General features: G+C 39.7%; 1 protein-coding gene across 1 annotated transcript in view; it reads right to left on the reverse strand.

Moving 5' to 3' along the window:
* Positions 1-15,938, reverse strand: part of BTBD10 (BTB domain containing 10) — a 29,252-nt gene extending 13,314 nt beyond the window's left edge. Inside the window, exons 1-4 of the mRNA XM_084263518.1 lie at positions 15,912-15,938; positions 15,037-15,087; positions 11,932-11,974; positions 8,707-8,865 (exon numbers count right to left, since the gene is read on the reverse strand). Coding sequence (XP_084119644.1) covers positions 8,707-8,807 — 101 coding nt within the window. The 5' untranslated portion in view covers positions 8,808-8,865; positions 11,932-11,974; positions 15,037-15,087; positions 15,912-15,938. The remainder of the gene's footprint in view (positions 1-8,706; positions 8,866-11,931; positions 11,975-15,036; positions 15,088-15,911) is intronic.
* Positions 15,939-17,630: the final 1,692 nt, after the last annotated feature.

Genomic DNA, 17,630 nt, shown 5'->3' on the forward strand with positions numbered 1-17,630 from the left:
CAGCGATGCACCTACACCACTGGAAGAGTGACCGACAGAAGCAGGGCTGCCCCATTTGCAAGAACAGACAAACTGCTGGGAAGCACCGTGGTCCACACAAGCTTTACTGAGACCAGATAAAACATGGGCACTTCTCAAACAGCAGCAAACCACTGATAATTACAACTGCCAGGAAGCCACTGGTCTCACGTGGCACCTGGCTGCCACACTATATTCATCTGTAATTTTAGCCTACTACTGTCAATAGTGCTCTGCACAGTGCGGTACATTCAGGCCTCCAAGAAACTCATTGTAGTTTCAGATCTCTATATCACTCTGAAACCAAATATCTGCAGTGCCAACTTTCTATTAATTCCCAGCCCATGACCACCAGCTATGCTGGTGAAATCACAGGCAATGACTGAGACACCCCACCAGCCTACAAGCAAAATTTTCTCCTGCATGTTTAATAGCATATTACATTTAACTTAAAACAAAGCCCACAGTCTCATTACCTTATTCACTAAAGCTGGAAAGAACCCTACACACATAGATCATATAGAACCCCAAAAGTTTATAAAGAAAAGCTAACAGAGTCTTGCTTTAACAATTACTTTGGGGGGTGTGTGTGGAAAGGCGGCAGCGGGGGGAGGGAGGGGAACCAACAGAAAACCCCCAACCAACACCACAAAGCCAAAACAAAAGAAAAAACCCAAAAGAAACACGCAATGTTTATGTAGACAACCATCACAAATTCAATACACAGTTTTACCTGTCTCCAAAGGAACACTGAGACACTAGCACTAAACCCATTGAAGAACTTGAGGTCAGCAATAGAATGCATTTTCCCCCTCAGTCAGGGATCAAGGAAGCTCTGCCTTTGTAAAGGGGAGAGGCATTTTCTTTAAAAGCAGCTGCCTCACAAAAAACCCCAACACACACTCAAGGCTTTACTTAAGTGAATCTAATGTGATGGAGAGGAGGAAAAATGGCACATTTGTCATACTGGTATTCTTCCTAATTTTGCAGTGAGGGAAGAGCTGCTTTTAAAAAATGTAAATGCTCTTCAATTTAATGATGCTTTAGAGTCATCTGTAGAAGGAGAGCTTCAGTTTGTCTTTATACAAAACAACATATTGCGCTGAATATATTACTAATGATTAAAATAAATTATTAAACTGAATTAATTCTACTGCCAAAACAATTATCATGTATTCCAATAGAAAAACTTCATGTGCATCCTACTGAATACTGCCAATAAACATACTTGTTTTATAAAACAGTCTTTTGTCTACACAGAATTATGGTGCTAAACCAATATACTTATTACCCCCAAACCCGCCCAAAAACCTTATCTAAATTAAAAGGATACGGCAGCAGAATATTAACCAAGAATTTTACCCTTTTTTCTCCCCTTATCTTCCATTAACTAACTCTTCTTAAAATACAGACTTAGATCCTCTCCTAGGATGATTCACATAATCAACTCTTGTAGAATAGGGCTATAGAGCTTTATCTATACACAGAGTTACATTTATAATGTCACAAGGCTTTAGGAAAGAAATCTGTTCTGCTGATACTGCTAGGACTTACACAATGACAATGCTTATGCCCCTCTTCCTCCCCCTGAAGTCTGTTCTTTGTCAGCAGACATTTCAATTGACCAGTGCACACAAAGGACAGTACTTTTCCTCATTCTTCTCCTCAATAATGCCCACAGATTATTCCTGTTAACGATACGCACCTTCCTCTTGTATCTATCAGGGAGGAAACACAAAAGCATGGAAATAATTTTGAAATCAGAGCACAAAGGAATTCTGTTCCTTCCAAGAAGGCAGCTTTGAAAGCCAGATCAGCATCCTTTGGCATTACTTGTTAAGTTCAGCATATTTGATATTTCCATCATTTCTTCAGTAGTTCACTGCACCATCAGCGAGCCTTACTTTTTCCTCCATCATCTTCCCCTCAAGGATAAGAGATTGTAGCTATACAGTCCATTAAGTGTTCAAAGACACAAACCCCTCCAGATATTAATTCAATTCCATTTCTCACAGTCACTGACTCAGCCATGCGTAGTGCAATCCTGACGTCTGACCTCGCAGCCTCCTGTGAGCTGAATTCATACTTGCCGTTTCCCCATCCCTCAGCAGCCATTGGGTACCGCGACTGACAGGCAGGGTGGGGAGCGTGCGAGAGGAGAGCTGCTCGGTATCGTGCCAAGTACCATCTGCGAAGCTATTTCTAGTCCTGCCAGCTTGTCGGGTTTCAGCACACACACACACACACACACACACACACACACACCCCACATCTGAAAAGGTTATTGCTAACTTTCTCTTGTCACATCTCTCATTCGGGTTCATGATCGTTCAAGACAGACAAATCCACGCAAGTTTCAGGAGATGGTTAATTTGTTCCTATAGAGTCTCCCCGGATTAATATTTAAAATTAATTCACCTTTTATTGAGCTCATAAGCAGGTACAGTGACAGTCTTTTGAGAACAGGACAGCACAGCCTCCATTTTTCAACTACAAACATCCTTTTTTCCAGCAAGGCTAAGCCAGGAAAAATGTACCATGCTTTGTGACAATTTAAATATTAGCATATAATTATACTAATCAGTATGTTTACTGATCAGAAATCAGTTCACCACGTCGCTGTAGTGCATCTTCACATCAGTAAGTCATTGAATGCTTGGCAAGTCAATCCCACCGAGTGCAAAAAGCAACAAAGCAAATTAATACACGCGTGACGATAGAATTTCCTAAAGGCTTTTTTTGGGGTGTGTGTGGGGGGACAGGATAGGTAACCATTATGCTACAGCTTTCTTTAAAAGATTCTTTTTAGAATGTCTGTAGGCTGTTTTAAGAAGCCACAATACACTGGAGGAATAGTTTAAAAGCAAGTCTTACAATAAATAAAAATCAAGATGTCAGATGCAGTAGAGTAGAAATTAAAATATGATGAAAGCTGAAGGAATAAGAGAGATTGTTCAGCAAAAGAGGAAGACAGTAGGACAAACAAGAGACTAGATAGGCACAAGGGCATTGGCGTTCCAGACTGAAGAGTCAGCTCTTTTGAAATGGAAGTTTGTTACCTGACCTAGTCAATTCTCTCCTGGTTTTAGGGTCTTGTGAGGATTCACACAATCACCCTCCTCATGGCACACAGGTAGAATAAGCATCACAGTCTCATAAGTCTTTTCTTCCCTCAAAATAAGCCACGGAAGACATGGCTATAATAAGCTGTATAGAAATCTTACTGCAAAAGCCTTCTCTCTCAGGCATTCTTTTTTTTGCCTGCAAAAGAAAAATTTCCCAGCAGCAAAGAAAGTGCAGGTGCAACCAGGGTTCTTTCAGCACTGGCTCCCTACACAAGGTCTTCATTCCACAGCAGAATTAGCTTGGTTTGTTCCTCTTTACGATGTCATCAATGTATCAGCTCCTGACGCCCACAAAACTACCCCTCAGGCCAGGACATGCATCCAACAAAACCTTGTAGAACCACATGTCCAGCAGTCATGCTTAACTTGGGGCTCAACCTCCAGTAAGGAAGCCCTGGAAAAGAATTCTCTGCCTAAATTGAGGAATGCCTACAGGATCTACCCTCAGCTCAGCACAGCAACTCTGCAAACACTTTCCTCCTCCAAAATTCTAAAATATTCACATAATTTTGGTTTTCAGTGGGCCTTCTCAGCTCTGAGTAATATATTTCTTAGTAATTCACTCCATTTTGGGAAGGAAATGACAAAGAAACCCCATGAGTGTTCATTTGCCTAAGGGATTCTTTCAAGTAGCAAGGAATTAACTGTAAGGTGGGTATACATTTTGACCTTACAACTTCCCTCAAGCTGCCTTTATTTAGGTACCAATTCCTACTCTGTTTTCAAAACGTATGTCAGGTAAAAATAAAAGCTTAGGAAACTCAGTGGCACAGTCTTCTCTTTGGAACTGGAAAGTACCTCCATCTATTAAAAAAACCCAACAAACCAGCTTTAGAAATTCAAATTCAAAAGAACGGGGTCCAAACACGTACTGAACCTGTATCTAACCATTACTGTTTCTACTCTCAAAGCAGAAAGGAGCAGACAGCTATGCAGAAGAGTTGTCCAAAAAAAAGTCTAGGGCATAATAGTTCTGAACATAGTAGCTTCACCTCTAAAGTGCTTTGCATCTTAATTAGAAGTCAGGGTCTGATAGAGTTCTGCATGACACCAAAGTCTACTGCAAATACTACCTGATTATATTTAGAAAAGGTCATATATGTGCCGGCCAAGTTGAAGAGGATTTAGTGTGTGCTTTTGGGTAGAAAGTCAGTTAAGTTTTCCATCTCTGCAGTGTTCACTGCTGCTGTTTCAGAAATGAAGGTTTTCAAAAAGGAAGAAAAACCACCCCACAAAACAGTTTTCTTTTGTTGTCACCCCACTGAGACAACTCATGGTATCTCAGATACCTTACAAAACATTGGTAGGCTGATGTTTTTGAAAGTCATCACTGAGCGCAGCCCCTTCCCTAGATTCCAAGAACATCTCTTCCCAGCCCATCTCAGTTTTGTCTGAGGGCTTTACATCTCAGTGCCAATAAAACATAGATCCTCATCTGTCAACACCATGTTGCGATTAAGAGCAGGTATGTTTGCAGATAACTTAAACCAGATAATGCACAGTAATTCATAGACTGTGACCTGAGCCCATAGTTAAAGCAGGCTCAGCTCTTCATGTTGTACATTGCACAGGCCTGCCCCACGTTCAACTGCAGAAACACAATTTATGAGAAAAGAAATAAAACTCATCCTTGCAATGGAAAAGAGATTATACATTCTGACATCATTCCAGAGATAAGAAAAGGACCATTCTGGGGATGCTTCACACACTAACAAAACACTGAGGCAAGTGTCACTTCCATTCACAATCCATGAATACATCCACCCAGCATGCAAAAATAATATTAGGAAAAAAATTTCTCAGCATTCTGCATCTCCACAACAACTTGTCATCTATGGAAAATATTTCAAAGAAGCTAAAGATTTTCAAAGATTCAAGAGTTTCAAGAGTCAGGACAGCAGCAGCACAGTGCAGTCACATTTTGTTCATTAATGCATGGGCAATGCAGGACTTTGTATCTAGTACCATTTGAATGGAATGAACAAACAAGGAACTATCAAATGTGGCTAAATCAGAAACAAATTTAGAAAGTTAAATCCAGAATAGGATTAAGGAAGAGGCAAATTTAAGTCACAGACTTTTCACCACAATTCCAGAGAAAGCACTTAGTACAACAGAATCATAATTAAAGTCATCTAACAACAGCAACAAAATACCGCACTACAGAGATGGGAAGCCAGTAGGCAATGAAAAACTAGGTAGAAAATACAGAACAGAAATATCTAGTAATGAAAATATGACTTCAGAGACCATTTACTTGAACCTTAGCCACCACCATTTAGTCAACATATGGTTCCTGAAAATCTTTTCCCATCTTATTGAGTACTTAAATAACAAGCATCTAATAGCTTGGACAAAGAACACTATTATTACTCACAGTCAGATTTAACACCTCATTTCATCCTGTCAGAACTTCTAGATTTAGACCAGAGATCATTTCTATTATATTTTTGGTCTTTATTTTCTGAATTTGCATTACATTCCTTCTGAGATTTCCATTGCATTTCCCATCTCAGAACAAGTGAGAAAAAGGAGAGAATACAATGCAACAACTTGACAGAGGTTTAAAAAAAATAATCAAACACTCACCAAATTAGAAAGATAGAATGCTAACCTGTGTAACTGTTTAACACATGCACCCCCTTACAACTGTTTTTCCACACATCCTTTGCCTCAAACAAATGGCTCAGTGAAGAGAGCTCTGTCCCATAAGCCTTACACATGGGATGGCTCACAGTCCTAGCTTTTGTTTTTTATGAGTCTAGAAAGTAATCTAAGGTATTTTAAGAATGTTAAGGCTGGAGATTAAACACTCCAAAGGAACAAGAAGTGACAAACTATGCATCTGTCTTAAATATTATAATAAATCTCAACAAGGGAGTAAAGTTGTTATTTCACCACTACACTTCCCAGACCTGAAGTATTTTATTTTCCTTACAGTAACAGGGCATATTTTGAAAGTGCAAGACAACAAACACTGAAGAACTGAAACCTTTTAACGAAGCAGTTCTGCTCGGGTTACACCATTAAAATCCTTGTCTCCAAAAGCATTTTTCCCTCCCCTCAAACCACATTTTTCACACAGACTTTAATTGACAGTGTTTCTTCAGACAAGTTAAGTTAGAAATTATAGTAATATGTCTATATCAGCCACACAAAATCCAATTACTTTGTTTAGTCTTTTGAATAAAGTACACTATTTTCCAATAATTGGATTCTCTAAAGTAATCGAGTATCTCAAAGGAGCAAGGTAACAAAATATTTCTTCTTAATTTATTCCTTGTTCTGTTATGACCTCAAATCTAAGAGGTAGATTCTCATTCACAAAGCTTTCCAAAATAGGTCTACGTTATTTGGCAAAAAAAAACCCAACCAGAAGCTAGCTTCAATACTCTACCATACACAATAAAAGCTTCCACAAAACACTGGCTGTTCAGCATTTCATAGGAAATGCAAATTGTGTTTTGCCAGAAATGTGTCCAACTTGGCTTATTTTAGGGGTATAGAGTTTGTACCTTCTGCAACATGAACCTTGAATTCAGATTTACAAAGTGATCAACATCAGACTTTATGAAAAGCACGGGCCATAGAGTTTCTTAATTCTCATCTGCATCAAATACTTTTTGCAAAGCTGCACAGCTATTTACTTTCAAGAGCTGCACAGACCACACAAGAAAAGACACATGCACTGCTTCTCTGGACTGCATTTACCTATCTTCAGCTTCCAGCTATTTCACTTTATTACAACTTTGCTCATTGACTACAGCTCATCATCATAATGCTGGTTTTGCAAGAATTTTCAGAGACTGACGAAGACATCATTATGAGTTTTCCTTGTCTCAAAAGATTTCAGTAACATACATGTCTTCAGAATCCCCTCGAATCAAAATACCTTCCCTGAACTGCCAATACCAAACTTCCAATAACTTCACTATACATCCAACAGCTGTGTTAGCCCTTCTGACCATATGGTGTCAAGGGAGGCTTATGGTCAACTGACTACCCACTGAGCCAGTGTTCTTTACAGTGTCAATACTACCAATAATCAAGTTGATGTAGTCTACAAAAATGGCCTATATTATTTGCTCCTAAATGTTTAGCTTTGTATTTAGTCATATGAAGGCAGCATGGGAATTTGCACACAGTTTATCAAACCACTCTGGTCACATGCTATTAACGAAACCTTTTCATTATTTAACATTCCCCATACTGGGTCATCTGCATCAATATCAGTTTTAGGTTTTATTCCAGATGACCCCTCATGAGAGGCAGCACGGGATCAGAGATGAACTATATAAACTGGACTCAGCAATGAATCACCTGTTTACAGTTATACTCCGAGACCTGACAGTGAACAGTCCTCAACTTGCATACAATGCCCTATTATATCTATATTATTCATTTGCTGATACTGCACTACATCTGACAGTAAATAATAAGCACAGATTAACAATTTACCAGATACCATCATCTTAATAAAATCACCAAAAGCTCTAGTCCATAAGGCTATACTGACCAGCAGCAGCAGCCACCCTCCGTGGTCCTGTGCTAGCAGTCCCATTATTCACATCACAGATAGGCCTATAATTACGTGGGTCTCCCTTGAGCCTTTAATTATTGGTGTGTTGTCTTATCCTGCCCTCTTGGATGTCTCACAATTATCCAGGCCTTAATGACAGGAAAACAGCCCACAATATTAATTGCCCATAGAATACTTTGGGCAACACGAGTCCACTTTATCTCAATCTATGCAATAAAAAAGTGCATTAAGTCACTGTTACTAAATGTGCTCCTTAGCTCCTTTCTTATCATCTTGCAAGTGGAAAAGCTTAAACTACTAACAATTTTAGCTAGGGATGTTTTAGTTATGTTTAGCACTTCTAAAAGGGCAAAGTACTTAATATATATATAATCATATACAGTGTATCTTCAATTTCCAGTAACATATCTCTTCAGAAACATTTGCTAAGTGACTAATTGCTTTGCTTAGAACAATTTTGAACACTATATGCTGGGAAAAAACCCCATGAATTAACTTAACTTCTTCAAATTAAGAAGCATTAAAAAAATTCTTATGATGAGGGATGCAGACAAAAGCAAGATCTGACACACAGCTTCACAAAGCAAGCGTTCTAAAGAGTGACACTTGCATGCATGCAACTATTAGTTATCATTGTCAACAAGTTGCGCACATTTTATTTACCCTTCTCAACAGAGAATTCCAACAACTTAAGAGTGATGAACAGGAAGTAACTCCTAGTAAGCACCTCCAAAAAATTCCTATATTTAGTCACTCCAGCTGCATCTTAATATGCACACAAAGGATTTAGTTTTCAGAAAAAAGATTAAGGTCCCACCCACAGCAAAACATATCTAAGCACAGATTAGGGAAGCTGACAAATCATTTATGTTAGAAAATATCTTTTGATTTAAAAACTGTTCCTTTTCAGAAGCACTACAAAATTTGTAACATGACAGGACTTGCCACAACCAGATCCAGTAGCCTTTAGAATGGACTTTCATTGTAGTTTTTGAGATGCAATAGATGGTACACAGCACCTACCTTGAATGTTTACAAAGTTTACGAGGTCTATTATGCAATTTCCGATCCCAATTCTCTGGATCACTGGAGTTACTGTCATAAGGATGAGGCCGTCCTGCCATTCCACTGCCAGCTTCCTCACACTACTGCTCTGAAAAGCACACATGCAGCACTCACAACCTACATTAAGAGAGCAGTGTTTACCTTTAAATAATGTCACACAGGATCAAAAAAAAAAAAGAAAAAAAAAAAAGACATGCAGAATTTAATGTTGTTAGGTTTTGGTTTTTTTGAAGTAAAGATTAAAGAAAATAGGATATACTGCAGCACAGCTTCTGAACGACAATAGTATTCTCTATGTTTTGCACATAGCTGCACTAAAAAAATTATGTTGTTGTAACAATACAGTTCTATAAATGTTGGCAGACAATTTCAATTTTACCACAGTTAATTTCACTGTGTCCAGACAGAAAAGTCACTGGTTATAAAACACAGGGCAAACACATCATAGCTTTCTTTCAACTGTACACAGTAAATTCAAAGAAAGATACCAACTGTAGAAGAAAGACCAACAGTTTTACAGTTTTTATGTCTGCCCAAGAGGAAAACAGAGTTAAGGTTAACAGTTATATCTGAGTCCTCACTCCAAAACGGAAACAAGCGCAATCCTTAGAAACATTCAATGCAGCCCAGTTTCACTGACTTTTGCTGAAAAGTCACACAAAAATTAATAGAAAAATAGACATCATAGCCTACCCTTCCTTGACCGGGATGAATCAGATATTATATTCAACTCCCACTAAAATTCACTCAGGTAAAAAAAAAAAACTGTGTCACTGTCAATAAAGATAGCCAACCTTAAATGACTGGTGTTCAAGTCATACCTACAAGTGACACTTGTGTTAAGAGAGTGGCACAGTTCAAAATGCCCTGGTTACAAAGAAAAACCCAACAAACAAAACCAAGCAAAATGAAAAAATAGCCACGTATGAACAGCTGATGATTGTACAGCATCTGGAAAAAAATAAATCAAATTACAGATAGAGAAGTCTACTAAGGAAGAGAAAGGTAAGGCTACTATGTTTCTCTAAAATTTTAAGCTAAATATATTAGAAACATCATAGCTCCACCCACCCCCTTTGTTGTATTTCTATTGCATTCAACGAAACTTTTTTTAGAAAAAAACCTTTTTTAGAAGTGAGTCCCAAAGGAATTGAGACTTCTTTAAAACAAGTTAGCTTCTTAATTAAAACGTCCTTCTAGTCACAGAAAATAGAAAACTTTTCTGACTAATTTAGATTCCTTTAGCTAAAGCTAGACCCCCCAAAAAGTATTACAGGGGAACAGTAGAAAATGAGATTCTTAAAAATTTTAGTTGCATGCAAGCATTTCCTTCACATTCATTTCTAATGAAGAAAACAGATTCTATTCCAAATACATAATTCTCCACCACAGGGTTTGGTTTCTTTCCCTGTTACAGTTTCTATAATTAAACAGACTTTGTTTGGAAGATTCAAATGGTCAGGTGTCCATACAGAGTCAGGAAAGAAAAAAAAAATAACATTTTATTTAAACTTAGAAGAAATGTTCAACTTCTCATGCAGGGGAAAAAAAAAAAAAAAGACCATTATGTATTACCTGGAAATTCAGGTTATCAAAGCATGGTCAAAGATGATACTACACAAGCATAGAAGGTTATAGGACTTGCACACATGGATTGAGTGCGTTTAGATGCTTAACAAGGAGAAACTTACAACCTATTTCAGAACAGAAAAAGCATTATTACGGAGACAAAGGAAAGGAAGGCTGGTTTATAAATCCAGTCATGAGTTACTTCAGCAGCAGTCATTCAGAATTTACAACGTACCATTTTCATGCACAAGCAATGAATACAACAAAAATAAAGATACCTTTAATCCTGAATGGAAACAAATTGAGTTATATTTAGTCACCTGAGCAGGACACACAGCAAGCCTTACTCCTCATGGCAACACCACAGCTTAGAACAAAAAAGTAATGGCTATGGAACACCATAGTTCCTATTCTGCAATCATTCCCACCTACTGACTACCACACAGGGTCCTGCTTCAACCCCTACATTTGATGAAGCACCAACCAGAGTGATGGGCTCCTTCAGCACCACATGCTTCTTTTCACGCTTTTGTTTCCACACATTCTCCCTTCCTTTTAAAACCAACTCAAAAGACTTATAAAACACCTCACCCTCTCAGGTATGGACCAAAGCAGGTGCCTTATGAGAAACAGGTTGAATCCAGCAGCAATTTACTGCATTGAAGTGGGACATCAGTATTTAAATATGGCTTTCACACACTGGAAAGATGTGGAAAAGCGGCTGTTTTTATGAGATTTAAACTCACTTTCTTAAATTGTCTGACACTTTCTGCCTTCTCTCCATCTTTCAGTTAATGGAAGTGACAGGTTCAACAGGAGGATAGGTTCACATACAATTCAAAGAAAAAGATTGTTTTAGGCAGGATCTGTTCCTCAATCTGCTAGGACCAGTTCCTCAATCTGTTTTGCTATGCAAATGAATAGGACTGCTCCTCACAAACAACAGTATTCCCTTTTCCCAGCTTAAAGCATCCAAGGAACCCCAGCAGCATAACCACTGAAGTACCAGACTGGCACACAACTCTGAGCTAGATAGAGCAGAGTGATAACCAGAACAGAAACCATCTGAAAGTATCTAAAGCCATGTGTTGTGAAACTTCTAATACAGTTCCAAGCATGTCACACTATGAACTTATGATCAAGAAACAGTCTTCTTCCCTCCATCCTCCACTTCAGCAGGATCTTAACTACTAACACTTCAAGAAACAATTTGTAGGCAGGGGTTTTTTTTATCTTCTTAACCATTGTTGCTAATGATTTTGTGTGGATTATAAACAAGTATTTAAGAGTTTTATTTCAGGTTTAAACAAATGTGTAAGACTATAAATAAGGATTCTTCTTCTTACGTGATTCTCTGTTGAAAATAAGATTTAATTAGCAAATACTGTATAAGTTCAGTGAAGTAACTAACTAGTCCTCCTGACTAATTTTAGATACTTCTGCAAATTAATTTTTTTCTACAATAGAAGAGTATGTTTCAACTGTCGCTCAAATGACTTTTTAAATTTTTTTCTTTTGCTATAGATTCAGTCAGCAACAGACAAAGCATTTTTTTTTTTCAGAACATTCTGGCCAGGACAGGGTGTAAAACAAAAAAATGCAAGAGTACCTTACCCAAATACTACTCAATGCCTCCTATGAAATCAAGGAAGTGCACCTGAAATGAAAGGCTAATACTCAGAGAATTATCACAGGGATTAACTGCATAAAATACAAAATCAGAAAGCAGACTTTGATTCTTCTAAGCTTTCAACACAGACAGCCAGAACACTTCAGATTTGCTAACACCAACTTGAAGCCAGCATCATCACTAATCTATGAAATACAAGGAAATTGTAAAGACAGGCATTCAGTAGGTTTGGGAAGCTAATAGTTGATGTGGTAGAGCCACTCCAGGCATTGCAAAATAGAGTAATTAATATGTTTATACCACTACTTGAAGGGCTCATGAAAGGACGTGTCATACACTAATTTGTGATAGCTGTAGAACAGATTATATTAAATAATGCTTAAGCGTACTGTGTTCTGTGCCACGACAAAATACAATGCACAAAAGATGTGCAGATTAAACAGTATTTAGACACCATCAGATACTGGACAAAGTGGACATACACTTTTGTGAGATGCAAGACTTCCACTTCTTAAGGTACTGCATGTGGTAGTGGGGGGAAGTGTTATTTGCAAAGCTTTCAGAAAGTAAATCTAATCTCAACCATTATCAGTGTGTTTTCGAGCCGGCCACACTGTATTTTTGAGAATACCTGTACATCTGCAAAGCTCTGGAATCTTAAAAAAAAAAAAAAAAAGATTATTTAAATAGCCTGAAGTTTTGAGTCAGAGGCCCAAGATGTCATCTTCTGGACACGAGCTCATCAGATGAAACAAAGAACTGACAGCTCCAGCTGTCAGTACAGAAGACAACATTCAGATAATTAACACGTAATACTTCAAGCAGCTGCTCAGCTTTAAGCAATTCCTAAAGTAGGGCAGGTTTCAGAAGCTCATCTGCTCTAACCTGCTCCATCCGTGAAATACACTGTAAAGGTGACCCAGGGTAATGGGACAGATGCAATAGCCATGTAACCAGCTAGAACAAAACATTGCATTTGTTGTGACACAGAAAATCCATGATTCAGATTATTCAGACTTTCTATAAGGGGTGCCAGTCTGCTGTTTGCTGCCTCCAGTCAAAGCACAAAAGCAGCAACAAAAACTAATTTACAATTAAGATTTACTAGGAATGCAAGCACAATCGCTCACATCCTAATTAAGAAATAAAGTTCAAAGCACAAGTGGTCATAATGCTAACACCATATATCATGGAAAACCACACCTGCCAAGTAAGTTTCTTGCAAGCTAGTGCAGACAGCCATAATTCAGCCACACCAAGCAGCTTTATAAATTATCATAATTGAAATGTTATCAAACTGACACTGATTAAAGAATAGAGAAGAAATATCCTTTATGATACAGTCTCAACATTAACAAAGTAGATCAGGATTGAAGCTTCTTTTAATGAGTAAGAAGTAAAAAAAGCAGTAATTTTATAAAATCAAGCAGTCATAGGAAGTTGAAGATATTTCTATTTCCATAGCACTGTGAGCAATAGATATCCAATGACTATCTGCAAGCTTTAACTTTAAAATTCCTAAAAGGAACATGACAGTAGAGCACCTATCTGGCTTTGGAAGCCTAAAAAACAAGAGGCAGATGATTCCGAACTCCCCCTCTGCATTAGGATTCATCGTGTAAAATCAGCTTAGGTCTACCTGTAAAAAGCTCAGTGGATAGAGCAACTTCTCCCACACAAAAGCAGAATCGTTGCTATGGCTGCAGGAAAAAGGAGCAGAACCTAGCTTCTTGACACTACTACTAGCCCCATCCCTGTGGCCCTCCAATATAACAAGAAAGCAGACAGATGCAGAGCTTCGTAACACTCAGCACAGTGACAAGACAAAGACCATGCAGCAATACTGCATGGATTTCTTGGAGAAACAAGCAAGAGCTATACCTGTGATTATACTCAGCAGGAACAATACAACTCAGTGAGCAAGGAAATCCCAAGTAGTTTTTCACATTTTAAAGTTAATTCTAAATTAAAATATGTATAAAATCAAAAGCTATATACTCTATTGATAAGCAATGGCACTGGGCCCTGATGTAAGTAACACTGCTAAAGGAAAGCTGTGCCAAAAAGCAGGTAACAAAATTTTGATTTTTATGTATGGATGCAGGACAAAACAGCCCCACCACCAAGCATACAAACTGTATGCTTTCCTAGATTGTAGTAAGGTGACAGAAAAACCTACGGTGATAACATCTGTATGTTAATGACCACTATCATGCACAGGTCGGCTGTTTACCATTTTCAAATGCAACAGCACCTAAAAGGAAAGCTGGGCCTCAAGAAAGGAATAAACGTGTGATATAACAGCTGCTTTAACTTCTCTTTCTTAACCCCCTGTTTCCCTGAGATTAACACAATGGGCAAAAGCACAAATAACTAATGTGCTGAAAAACACTCCTAAGTCTCAAACAGCATCAGTGGTAGACAGCAATGATGACAACAGGCAGGAAGAAGTAGACCATAATGAGTTTTTGAGACAGAAATGGTACAAATCTAGAAGCAATATGCAAAAGCTTTTGGTAAGAGATTTGTATGTCTCAATAGAAAAAAAATCCATACGATGATTTTCAAGAAAGAGACCTAGTAAAAGATAAAACCACAGACAGACCACAAAATAAACACAGTGGAGCAGTCTTCCTTATCTACAGAAAAATGGTTTACAAAAAGTCATCCAGTTTATTTTGACTGTACTTGTATTCAACCTAGACAAGATGATGCATAGACACATTTTTAGTTTAGATAAAACAAGTCTGAACTATCAGGTTATGAACTGTGAATAGCGTGAACTTGATTTGAATTGTATTTCTGGATCATCTCATTCAGTATCAAATTAAAGAATTGGAGAGTCTTTCAGGAAAAGGCTCACCATATCTGAAGTGACAACAGAGATAAGTACTCTTTAAATGAATCACTGAAGATAATTCACAAAAACAAAAGGCAAACGGAAGTATAGAGAACGGAGATGACAGACAAAAGAGTACCGAAAAGCCAGGTTTTAGGCATGTACTGGAATCTGTAAGAGGCAGCCAACAGTAAAGAACAAGGTACAATGCTCACCCAGTACTCTGGACAGGTAAGTGACAGAAACAAACCTGGAAAAGGTCTATGATTGAGCTGGATCCAAATTCTGAAAGAAAAGATTTCTGAAGGGAGATATTTGATGGGATCAGTGATAGAAAAAGACACAGAAGCACTAGTTGGAAACTAAAGTGAATTTAAAGAAGACATAACGACAGGCAACTGCAATAAATAATTGTACTACACTGGAGTTATCACACATCAATTGGTATTTTCTGCAAATAAAACATGGTTAATATGGTTATGTGGGAAAAAAATCTGAACTTATTATGAAACCACCTGAGTAGGTAAACCAGTGCTCAGGGATTATGTAAAATAAGTATGCTCAGGAATAATGTGATTGCTGTCAGGCAGTCCTAAGCCGTACAGCACTCATAGCAGTTGAAGGTTTATACCAATATACAGTTAGAATTAAAATTTAAGTGATGTCCACCCTACTCATGACACCATACGTAACAGAGTTACCAAGACACAGCGACCAGACGAAGCTACTCTTTCCACCGCGGTTTTAAAGTATAAAAGCTCCAGCACACGACGTGTCTCAGGCGACAGGGAAACCGACGCCAGGCCCGCGGACTGATGCTATGCCTCAGGAGGCCGGCTGAGGCACTTTGGCACCGCTTTGGTCTCGCCCGGGCCGGCAGCGCGGCAGTGACACGGACGGGCCGGCCTCCCGCAAGCCCAGAGATGGGACAGCCCGGGAGCCACGGCCAAGAGCCGGGCCCGGGGAGGCACGTCGCCGCCCGCACCGTCCGCCGGCTCGGCCGCCCCGACAACCACCCTGTCCGCGAGGAAGCGGCCCGGCACACGACCTCCGCGGAGAGCGCCTCCCGACCGGACTAGACCGGGCCGGGCCCTTAGCTGTCTCCCCGCGTCGCCCGCCACTCACCCGCGCAGCGCCGCAGCCAAACCGCCGTCTCCTGCCGCCACCGGCCGCCAAACCCAGGCCCGGCACCGCCGCCGCCACCTCTCGCGAGAAGAGCCCAGCGCGCAGAGAAGGAAGAGGCGGTGGCGCCGAGGTCTCACGAGACTTGCGGAGCAGGGGGCCGGGCGAGGCGGGGCGGGGCACGGCGCGAGGCGACGCGGTTGCTAGGGGCGGGCGGGAACGGTGAGGCGGCCGTGGCTGGCGTGTCGGCGGCCGGCGGCAGGCCAGGCCGGTGCTGCCTCAGGGCCTGACAGGCAGTGCTGGAGAGCGAGCGCCTCCCGCCGGCGGGAAGAGCAGCACCTGACCGCCCGCCGAGGAGAGAGAATTAAAAGGATGAGGCAGATGAGCCAAACATTTGTCTCTCTTAAAAACGTTATCTAAAGCATCATTATTAAATGCAGGTGGAGCTTGACTTCCATGTCAGGTGAAAGGACTGTAGAACTCCAGACAATAAGTGCATTGAAGGAAATTTGAATTAGAGAGTTTAGGACGAGGAGCAAGTCGCTGCCTCCTTTGACCACTAGTCTGGTTGCACAGTGAATATGCTACACGGTGAAGATCAGTCACCATGTATGGGGGCTTTTCAATGAAATACTATTCTAACCCACTGTTGGACCAGACCTCCCAGCAAAAACACACAGGTAAAAGGAAACACGGACCTATATGCTACTGACATTCATCTTGAGCAGAGTTTCTGATTTAACCTCTGGTGGAGGAGTTAGGCAAATTTGCTGTTGGATTCCAGAGACCAGAACTGTATAACATATGTCTCTTGGGTGCTTCTTAGATACCTTAGGGAGCATCCTCCTCTTTCAGGGACAGTATTAATCTAAAGATTCAATGAGTGTACTTCTCTGAACTTGCCCGATACGTTCGCAGGTCTGACTGCTTCAGGTAGGGAATATTAGATAGAAAAGTTGTGCATCTTTATGCACTGTGGGAAAGGGGGGCAAAGAGGGGGCAAGAGAGCAAGGATTAGTGTCTTTGCTATACCAAATTGCCCCTGGAAGACAGAAGCTTTGCTACAATGCACAGCAAAACATGAATCTGTTAAATGAATTTTCTTCCATCCTTTAACAATAGCCACAGAGATAAACCATACAGTTCTAGAAATCCACCAGTAGAATAATGATGGCCAAGCAGCTCGCACAAAAGCTGTTAGAATGTGCTAACCAGGCGAGGAGTCAGATGTTATGTGCTGTTTATCAGTGACCTGAGCAATATTAAACAGTAGTATTTGCAGCAGATAAAGTTAGAAGCAGCTAAGAAAGCCAAATCACTAGCAGTTCAAACACCAGCAGTAAGTTTTACCTACAGATCTTACAATTTATCTACTTTTTATTAGAGTTCCTGTGATTTTGGGTTTGCTAATTTTTCATGGAATTGATTTTTTTTTCACATGCTACTGTTCTACTTCCACTGAGGATGGGTATTGGTATTAGTGCTTTTTGTTTCAATGAGTCATGAGTAAGAGACATGATTATATTTCTTTTCACAGAGAATTTTATAAAAACAGGTCTGTACCATAGTTATCCATCTGCACAGGATAGGTCTGCAAGGACATAGGTCTCAGCAAAAAGCCCTTGTCAGATCATAAAGCAAGGCTTTCTGCCTTGAAAGGGAGTACATACATAGAAAACACATTCTCCAGGGAGGAAGGAGACCTGCTAGAGACACCATATC

This window comes from Gallinula chloropus (genome assembly GCF_964237585.1).
Source record: "Gallinula chloropus genome assembly, chromosome: 4".
NCBI lineage: Eukaryota > Metazoa > Chordata > Aves > Gruiformes > Rallidae > Gallinula > Gallinula chloropus.